Source organism: Mustela lutreola, chromosome 8 (genome assembly GCF_030435805.1).
Source record: "Mustela lutreola isolate mMusLut2 chromosome 8, mMusLut2.pri, whole genome shotgun sequence".
Lineage (NCBI taxonomy): Eukaryota > Metazoa > Chordata > Mammalia > Carnivora > Mustelidae > Mustela > Mustela lutreola.
Genome location: NC_081297.1, coordinates 50,016,557 through 50,026,814, shown reverse-complemented (window position 1 = coordinate 50,026,814; position 10,258 = coordinate 50,016,557). Strand labels below are relative to the sequence as shown.

General features: G+C 41.1%; 1 protein-coding gene across 1 annotated transcript; it reads left to right on the top strand.

Moving 5' to 3' along the window:
• Positions 1 to 214: 214 nt before the first annotated feature.
• AVPR1A (arginine vasopressin receptor 1A) lies at positions 215 to 9,330 on the top strand. Its single transcript, XM_059184736.1, has 2 exons — positions 215 to 1,899; positions 4,615 to 9,330. Exons 1-2 carry the CDS (start codon positions 921 to 923, stop codon positions 4,899 to 4,901), a joined length of 1,266 nt encoding a protein of 421 aa, XP_059040719.1. The 5' UTR covers positions 215 to 920; the 3' UTR covers positions 4,902 to 9,330.
• Positions 9,331 to 10,258: the final 928 nt, after the last annotated feature.

Genomic DNA, 10,258 nt, shown 5'->3' with positions numbered 1-10,258 from the left:
AACGTCTGCCTTAGACCGGTTAGCAAATAGCAGGTATCAAAGATACACTACTGAGAAGAGAGCGCTTTTTAACGACACCTCTCCCCCGTTGTTATCTTGGGGTGGGAGGTGGGGGGAGCAGGGTGGGGAGAGATGAAAATCCCAGAGCTGAGTTGCGGTGCGAGTAAAATTAGCCTGGAGGGGCGGGGCGGGGAGCCGGGAATTCACCCGCCAGTTGCGGAGGTGGAAACTCCCGCTGCAGGGCGTGGGGTCGAGCTCCAAGTTCAGGCTCAAGAGTGCGCGCGCGCGCACCAGATGGTGCACTCGGGCTTCAAGGTGCCCCATTGACTACGTCTGTTTAAGTCAAATGCGGAGTTAAGGGGGGCTTGAGGAAATAGTGGCAAGCCCAGAAAAGGCACGGCACGTCCAGTTCTCCAAGTTTTTGTAAAAGAAGAGTGGGAAAGCGCCACCACTCCGACTCTTAAGCCGAGGAATCGGCGTCTCCCGGCCCCACCCCCGCAGCAGTGATGCAAAGAGGACAAATCACCGACGGAGAGCGGAGGGGAAAAAAAAGAAGAAAGAAACCCCCGGGAGCGGGGAGGGGAGAGGAGAGAGAACAGGCGCGGAGCAGTCTCCAATCACTGGCACAAGAGGGAGCGCCTTTTGGGGAAACGAACCCCGCATAAATAATTGAGTTTGGAGCCCAGTGCTTTCAGACGCTCGAAGTGCACCTTCTCAGCGCCTTCCGAGTTGAGGAAAAACGGCAGAGGAAGGGGCCGGCGACGACGGGACCGAGAGCAGCTCAGCGGGCGGTGGGACGCTGTGCCCGCAGACGTTCTCAAGAGGGACAGCAGAGCCCAGCGAGCCCCCCGAGGGCAAGGAGCCCTCTCCAGCGGAGGCGGAAAGACAGCTGGCCTCCGCGGAGGCCGAGGAGGCGCCGCATGGGTAGCATGCGTGTCTCCGGAGGTCCCGCCGCGGTGTCCGCGGACAACTCCAGCGAGTGGTGGCCTCTGTCCGCGGGTGGTGCCAACCGTAGCGGAGAAGCGGAGGCGCCTGGGGGAGGCCGCAGCCCTCCGGGGGACGTGCGCGACGAGGAGCTGGCCAAGGCGGAGATCGCCGTGCTGGCTGTGACTTTCGTGGTGGCAGTGCTGGGTAACAGCAGTGTGTTGGTCGCGCTGCACCGCACGCCCCGCAAGACGTCCCGAATGCACCTCTTCATCCGTCACCTCAGTCTAGCCGACCTAGCCGTCGCTTTCTTCCAGGTGCTGCCGCAGATGTGCTGGGATATCACCTACCGCTTCCGCGGACCCGACGCCCTGTGCCGCGTGGTGAAGCATCTGCAGGTGTTCGGCATGTTCGTATCGCCCTACATGCTGGTGGTTATGACTGCCGACCGCTACATCGCTGTGTGCCACCCGCTGAAAACGCTGCAACAGCCAACGCGCCGCTCGCGCCTCATGATCGCCGCTGCCTGGGTGCTGAGCTTCGTGCTTAGCACGCCACAGTACTTCGTCTTCTCCATGGTCGAGGTGGACAACGTCACCAAGGCCATTGACTGCTGGGCCACCTTCATCCAACCCTGGGGTCCCCGCGCCTATGTGACTTGGATGACAGGTGGCATCTTCGTGGCGCCCGTGGTCATCCTCGGCACCTGCTATGGCTTCATCTGCTACCACATCTGGCGCAATGTCCGCGGAAAGACGGCTTTGCGCCCGGGAAAGGGCGCGGAGGGCGCCAGTGGCGCCCTGCATAAAGGGTTCCTACTCGCGCCCTGTATCAGCAGCGTGAAAACCATTTCCCGCGCGAAGATCCGCACCGTGAAGATGACTTTTGTGATCGTGACAGTTTACATCGTTTGCTGGGCCCCCTTCTTCATCCTCCAGATGTGGTCTGTCTGGGATGACAAACTTGTCTGGGTCGGTAGGTATCCGGAAAAAGGAGGAAAGTGCAGGAAGGCGGCTTGTGTGTGGGCAGGGGCAGATGTTCTCTTCATAATAGCAAGTGGGGCAGTAGTTCTTTAACTTCTTTGTGCCTAAGGATGACGCCTTGGGTGAAATTATCAGAAAGGCAGTTTCTGGGGGTCTCCGCCCAGGACATTTTGATTCAGTAGATATAGAATGAGGCCCAGGACTCTCCGTTTGTAGCTTGCAATGAGCCCAAGACAAATCCAGAAATTGCACCCTAGAGTCAGCCACACAACCACAAAATGGAAAAATGACTTTTTGCCAGATCACTAACCAATGCACAACACCCTGCTTTCGAGTCCATTGGACTCAGAGAAATATTTCTACTGTAGCAACTGCTTTTTGCTAGTTTGTAAAATGTTATCAGAATTAATACAGCAATTTTGTAGAAATGCCCCAAGGGCAAGGATAAACTGACATAGTTTTCTAAAGAAAGATTAAGAAGTCAGTAATTCTAATTTAGCATTGAGTTAGTGTTCCATTTCTTATCATCTTAATTTTTTTCTAACAATTACTGTAACACTTTTTTTTTCTGGTATTTTTATTTATTTTTTTAAAAAAGATTTTATTTTATTTTTTTGACAGACTGAGATCACAAGTAGGCAGGGAGGCAGAACTCCCTGTTGAGCAGAGAGCACCACCGTGGGGCTCTATCCCAGAACCCTGGGATAGAGCCAAAGGCAGAGGCTTTAACCCACTGAGCCACCCAGGTGCCCCTTTTCTAGTATTTTAAAGCAAGATTAATGATGAGCTGTAAATTTGTTTTTTGTTTTTGTTTTTTAAATTTTTTTAAATTTTTAATTTTTTATTAACATATAGTGCATTATTAGCCCCAGGGGTACAGGTCTTTGAATCACCAGGTTTACACACTTCACAGCACTCACCATAGCACATACCTTCCCCAATGTCCATAACCCAACCACCCTCTCCCTACCCACCCCCGAACCCTCAGGTTGTTTTGTGAGATTAAGAGTCCCTTATGGTTTGTCTTCCTCCCGACCCCATTTTGAGCTCTAAATTTGTTAAACTGATGAATTTGTCTTTCCTCACTAATGTAACCACACAGCTATAGCCTCTGCACACAACTTTTGCAATAGTTTACAGAAAGTGTTCTCTACATCCACTAGGTTGAGTTTAACTCCTCCACAATCTGAAAAAAAACTAACTTCACAAGAACCACCCCCCCAAATTATTTAATATTGGGTCTTGAAAAAAGTATTTCCTTTTAGTAAGAAAAAAAAACTTTTTCAAGCAAAATATATTACAGGAATGTTATCAATAGCAGCTGTAGTTGGGAAATAGGTGATCTGGAAAGAACTGTCTCCTTTTGTTATTTGAGATTGCAATAGGGACTATATGTGATATGCTTTGGAGGTTATGTGTGCAAATAAAACATTTGGGAGTGAATTTAATTCAAACAAATAAAAATACTTGCATAGCTATAATATTATTGATAAATAAAAGAGCATAAATGATTTTTTTGTTTACCATTTCCTGTCTTGCTTGATCTTAGCAGTCCCTTAATTGCTAGTCAAATAAAAAACTCAATCTAGTTATTTCTTTATCAGAATTTAGACATGATTTCTAAAAAATTCACTACTTGTGCATAGGTTTGCTGATGATTTTCATTCTTTCTGAGTACAGTCTTTGCCATGGATCATGATCACCTTTAATAGTAGCATCTTAGCCCAAAGTATGATTAAATAATCTTCAATTTATCCCAGCATAGCAAGAGTGAGAAGACCCAAGTTTATATTTAATAATCAAGAAAAAGTATCTGCTAATTATTCTTATCTTTAGTAAAGGTATATTATCAGTGTCACAGTTCTGTGAAAGGTTATAATATTTATGTAGTTTACAAGTACAAATAGCATAACATATTTCAAAACTCATTGGAATTTCCTAATTCAGTTGTTTTTAATATAATTTAGTTGTCCAAACCACAAAGATGGTTTTCTTTTAAAATCAAAAGACACCATAGAAAGTTAATCAAAAAGAAAAAAAAAATTACCCAACTCCACAAACAACTTAATAATGCTTCAGGGACCTATTACTACCATACCCTTATGTATGCTTTCTTATTACAGAATATGTTTGCTATTAAAAATTTAAAACTACTAAAGATGGTCTATAATGTTATACTTTTGCCTTAGCTGTTAGGTTGAATACAGTTTTGTATATGTGCTTGTAGACTTTTGAAATTTCATTGAAATTGCAGCCATTCTGTAAGCGCTGTGTCCATTAGCACATACTAGTGCTAGGATAAAGAATACAAACATCTCTTAAATAAATTAAGTGATGAATCACTACGTTCTAATCCTGAAACCCATATTATACTATGTATCAACTACCTAGAATTTAAATAAAAATTAGGGAAAAGAAAGAAAAAATAATAAATTATTTAATATTCTTAGCTTCTTGAAGGTCCCATTCATTCTACTGAAATATTTGTAAGTGGTTTAAGATGCTTGAATTAATCTCAATGCATCTTGCTTATGACAATATTTTGTAGCCAAGCAATTTCCATATGTGGATTGATAAACAATATACTTCCTTTTCTATATTAACCCATAACTTTTTTGCCACTTTTAAGAGTCCATAAATGAGTTTATCCAGTGTACAGTAACTTGCATGTGAGTGTTTAAATCATTTCCCGTTGCTTTTCATACAGAATCGGAAAACCCAGCCGTCACCATCACGGCGTTACTAGCTTCCCTGAATAGTTGCTGCAATCCTTGGATCTACATGTTTTTCAGTGGCCACCTCTTGCAAGACTGCATCCAGAGTTTCCCATGCTGCCAAAGCATGAAGCAAACATTGAACAAAGAAGATTCTGACAGTGTGAGCAGAAGACAGACTTCTTACACAAACAACCGAAGCCCGACCAACAGTATGGTTACATGGAAGGACTCGCCCAAGTTTTCTAAGTCCGTCAAATTCATTCCTGTTTCCACCTGAGCCCACGTTCATGCAGCCTGACTCTTATAATAGACTTTTGGGTCCACTGGCTAAATCCAGCTAGAAATCAGGAGAACAAGTGAACTTATAAGTGATAAGCATAAACTGGTGTGTTGAGGACAAGACTGTGTTTCTAGTTGCATTTTCACATTGCTATGACCAAAAGTTATGAATTGTTTTATACAGGATGTTCATTAAAAAGAAAAAAAAAACCCACGCTACACTAAAATTTGCAGGTCTAATACCCAGAATAAGAAGAGAAGTTATATTTCTAAAGCAAAAATCGTAACCACTCTGATTTACATTCTGTTGTGGGTTTCCTTTCTTTTATGTAGGGACATTGTTTCTGAACAAAGTGAACTCATCATCAATCTTATAAAATGAAAGTTATATAAAATGAAAGGAATTAGAAGAAACTTCAGAGAAATTGTTTCCATCTAATAAAACTCAGTTTCTGAATGTGAAAATGCAGCCTCCCACGGTGCCCTGGAGATGGGAACGTACCTTGAAAAAGGCATGAGGGTTTGGGGCATATGGAGCTGCGGATGCCTGGTTCACAGCAGAAAGTTAAATGCTGTATATCACCTATATTTCAAAATGTTAACTTTTGAACTGGCAGTTCCTTCCTTGTTTTAGACTCCTCATGTTTTACCGGTTGCAGAAAGCACAATTATTAAGATGCTGAAGGTTAAAGAAAATATTGTCAAATGGCCAGTAAAATATTTTTTCTCCCACTAGTCAGATTTGTATAAGAAATATCCGATTTTGTTAGAAGAGTAAAAATGGATTATCCAAGGTACTATGTAGACTTTTTCTAGAACATTGTAGATCTGTCTCGACCAGTGTTATAAGGTATCCTGTGTTAAGTGGGTTCATGTGTGGGGTGTCCAGATTATTACTTCATGTTTGGGGTGTTCAGATTTGTAAATAAGAGAATCTTCTAAAGAGTGACTCAAGATTGGGGCACCTGGGTAGCTCAGTTGGTTAAGCGTCTGACTCTTAGTTTCTGCTGGGATCATGATCTTGGGGGTCCTGAGAGCGAGCCCTGCGTGGGGCGCCACACCCAATGCAGAGTATGCTTGTCCCTCTCCCTCGACTCCCCCCCATCCACGCTCTTTTTTAAAAAGAGAAAGAGTGACAGGATACAGAAAGTACTCTCATGCTTAATTAAAAATAATTAGGTCGTTCCTTCTAATCTCTCACCCATCTAACAGTTATATAGCAGAGGAGAAGCATGGTTGGGTGGATGGGGGTGGGAGATTGGGGGGAGAAATCTTCTCTGTGCCTAGTATGGTTTCCTTTGCTATGAAATGCATGACTTTGGCAAATTACTTAAAGACACATAAAGCCTTCATTTCCTTGGCTGTGCAGTGAGGTTGATAACACCTCACAGGGTTGTTGTAAGAACCAAATGAAATCAAGGGCATGAAAAGATCTTCACAAATGAGTGCTCTGTGAATGCACCAGCTGCTTTTATCCTAGTCGTAGGGTCTTCAGAATCACACAGCGTTTTCCTGTTTACTTTCCATTAACCAGAATTTGTTGGTTCATGTCTGGGATATAAAATCCTAAAATTTATATATAGCTTTGCTGATTCATTGGAAAACATTGCCAGCGGCCACAAAGCCTGGCTCCTGCCTAACCAAAGTTTTACGATTTAAAGATAGAACTTGCTTTCCTTTAAATACAGGTAAATCAGAGCCAGCCGAGAGCATCAGTTTCTTTTATTTCTAAAAAGAGATGAATTGCCGACCCACTTGACTATTCTGACTGAATGTTTTGTTAATGGAACCCAGTGGTTTTTTTCCCTGAGCTTTTTTTCTCTGGCTCCTTCTCCTTCTTAGAGATCATGCAATGATTTGAGGATACATCATAAATGTTTTGCATCCCTTAGAGGATGCAAAAAATAGTTATTATTATTTTTTTTTGGAAGCAATAGTTATTTTAACAGCATTATTGTGGGGATTTTTTTTTTTAACTTTGTAGATAAGAACCTGAGGACTGGATGGCATTGTGAGAACCTGAAAACTTTGATTTCACTCCTCCGCTCTTTTGGCTTTCTAATTTTCTCAGGCTCGCTACTCCCTCGATGGTCATGCCTAAAAAAAGTTCACAAATGTTATATAGAAATTAAGTCTGTAGGTTTTAGAATTCTGCTTTTTTAAAAACAGCAAATATGTCTCTTAAAGGGCACCATATGGCAAAATATGAGCCACCAATTAAATTAATCGGTTCTTCATTATTTGGGTCATAGCAGCATCTCAGTAATCTTGCCCTATGTGACTCTGTCAACCCTTGTGACTTCTGTTCAACAGTTCAAAACTAAAGCCTTTTTGGTTGGTATAAAGACGAGCCCATTCAGTTCCGAAATAATAACCTCATGGGTTTTGTGTTTTTTTTTTTTTTAATAGATTGATGCATACCTCCAGGTAAAACAATTCCATTTGAATCTTATTTCTAGGAACCTCTCTCAAATAAAGTGTGTATCGACCTACCCAGCTGTGTTCCTTTTAAATGCACCGGAAGACAAGATAACACTAAAGAGTAGGGGGAAACACCAGAACCAAGTGCTGGTTCTACACTAGGCAAGGAGACAGTTTTATTCTCTGTGATTTAGGCTGAGAAGATTAACTTAGCTCATTGCTAAATGTCCTTGATGTTATGTAGGGAAATGGGATTCATATCCCCAGAACCATATTCCGATTGGAAGAGTCCTGCTTATTTCAGAAGAATGGGAACTGCAGGTGGTAAAGCAGAAGAGTGTGCTGGGAAGGGCAGATTCCCCTTTCTTGACAGAGAAGACCCAGATACTATGCCCAGTGAAGGCTTGGAATCAAGGATAAACGTGTTAAATCACCTTGTGTTATTTTGCAGAGTTATTTGTGAGAACACCCTGAAAATATACAATATTACTGTAGCTGCGTGGGTATGGGGAATGTAATTGATCAACAATCCTCCAGGTAGGGAGAAACTGGTGGTGTTGGCTGTTGGGCATTTGATAAACACTCATTGTTGATGAAAAAGGAATATTTTAAAGTATGTATTAAGTAATTAGTGGGTTAAACTGGGACCGTATTTTTATTTATTTTATTTTTTAAAAGATTTTTATTTATTTGGCAGACAGAGATCACAAGTATGCAGAGAAGAAGGCAGGGGGGTGGGGGGAAAGCAGGCTCCCCGCTGAGCAGAGAGCCCGATGTGGGGCTTGATCCCAGGACCTTGGGACCCCAACCTGAGTGAAGGCAAAGGCTTTAACCCACTGACCCACCAAGGCACCACAGGGCAGTATTTTTAAAGTGTAAAAATAACTGTGAAGGAAATCAGTGAAATTCTTTAGTTAAGTATATACTCCCCCTACATACAGAGTTTCCATCATCCTCAAAGGAGTCTTATACCATCAGTGAGGGGAGGGTGTGGTTTTTAAAGGGGAAAATAAAATCAAACAGATTTAATAATATCCAGGATCCTCCTAAACTTACTAAAGTTCCTAGAATGGACATCAAACACAACTTTAATGGACATCAAACACAACTTTATCACACAAATAAAGTAATCCAATAAGGTTAAAGGTTGAAATTTTTCAGACTTGAAAACCTGCATTTTTGTAATGCAATTTGATCCTTGAAGCTTTAAAATGTTGGCTTCAGAGTTTGAGTCTACCACTAAAGGCGTAAGTAGAGCCATCGAAGAAGCTGAGCCAATCCTTTACCCCAAACAGCAGAGAGTAGGCTCCTTTAAAATCCAGGTAAAGTGGGCTCCTAAAGATGTTCATACTGGAGGCAACAGCTGTATTTAGAGTAAGCTCAGGGCAGAGCCATCTGGGAGTTGCAGAAGCAGCCACTGTGTCTCTACCCTCTCCCTCCCTGTGGTCCTTTTAGTATCACGCAATGCCATCTGCCAGCCTGGGAATCATAACACTGGGCAATAAATATGAGAGAATGAACCTTTGCTACAACTTGACCTTAGCCAGTTGGAGCAAAAATCTGAAGACTATGGGGCGCCTGGGTGGCTCAGGGGGTTAAGCCTCTGCCTTCGGGTCAGGTCATGATCTCAGAGTCCTGGGATAGAGCCCCACATCAGGCTCTCAGGTCAGCAGGGAGCCTGCTTCCCCTTCTCTCTCTGCCTGCCTCTTTGTCTACTTGTGAGCTCTCTCTCTGTCAAATAAATACATAAAATCTTTTTTCTAAAAATCTGAAGACTATTCATAAGAAAAGTTATTTCCCTGGAGTCCCCAAGACAGACTAAGTAGGCTGAGTCACACGAATTGCATGATCCCACCATATGCATAGACATTTTAAGAATATTGTTCTAACTCAATTTTTAAGTACTTTAAGGTATCATGAATGAAACAATTTATACGGTGCATAATCATTTGGCATAAAAAATGTATATGAAGGCCAAAAATTAAATGCTGTTTTTTCTTTTTTTATTATGTATATATTTATATCATGTCTTTTTACATTGATTTGTACACTAAATAAAACAAAATGTTATGGAGTCAATTAAATATTTATGTGTTCCAAATTTGAAAATAAATCTGATAGCAATACCAGAATAATTAACAATCATTATTAATTTAAAATAATTATATATTATTAACATAAAATAATCATTATTGCAACAAATTTATGAAGAATTAATGTTGTATTCTGTTTTTGGAACTGTTTTTCAAACGTTCTATATCCCCTAGTTTATTGTGCTATCTAGAAGAGTTTTAATGTCTTTTCTTCAAGTAACTGTGTGGTTCTGGTTTTGAGGGATGTTGAAATGGTTTGTGACTATATCTAACAGTTGTGTTACAACTGTAACACAGTTGTATAAATTGTAAACTGTTCACAGGAAAAAAAACAACTTGTTGGATTATACTGAAATAATTAGTGTATTTATTCCCCAATTTTTCTGTGTATTGGCTTGATTCTATAAATTAAAATCCCAAATTTATTTGAAATAATTCTCTTACAATCTATTTTAATAATGACATAAATTTCAATTTGATTATGCTGATTTTGAGAAAACCAAATAAAGATCTGCTTTACAGCTGGGAGCTATTAATAGGTTTATATTTGAGCACAAAAATGTGTGTGTGTTTACATTGTTTGACTATAGCAAGAGCAGGTAAGATTTTGTACTGCCTTTTCAATAAATTATAATCATGAAAGCAAATAATTTTTTTATAGTCTGTATTGACAACAAAAATAATTGAGTTAGTTGAGTGCTTGTGTATCCTCTCAACCTAAAAATGTCATCTCTGTCTATTTGTTTCTAAAAGCTGGTAAGACTGACTTCTGGGCCCAAAGATCAAGATTCTTCCCATTTAAAAGTCTTTAAAATTGGAATTCTTTACCCTGTGGATTCAT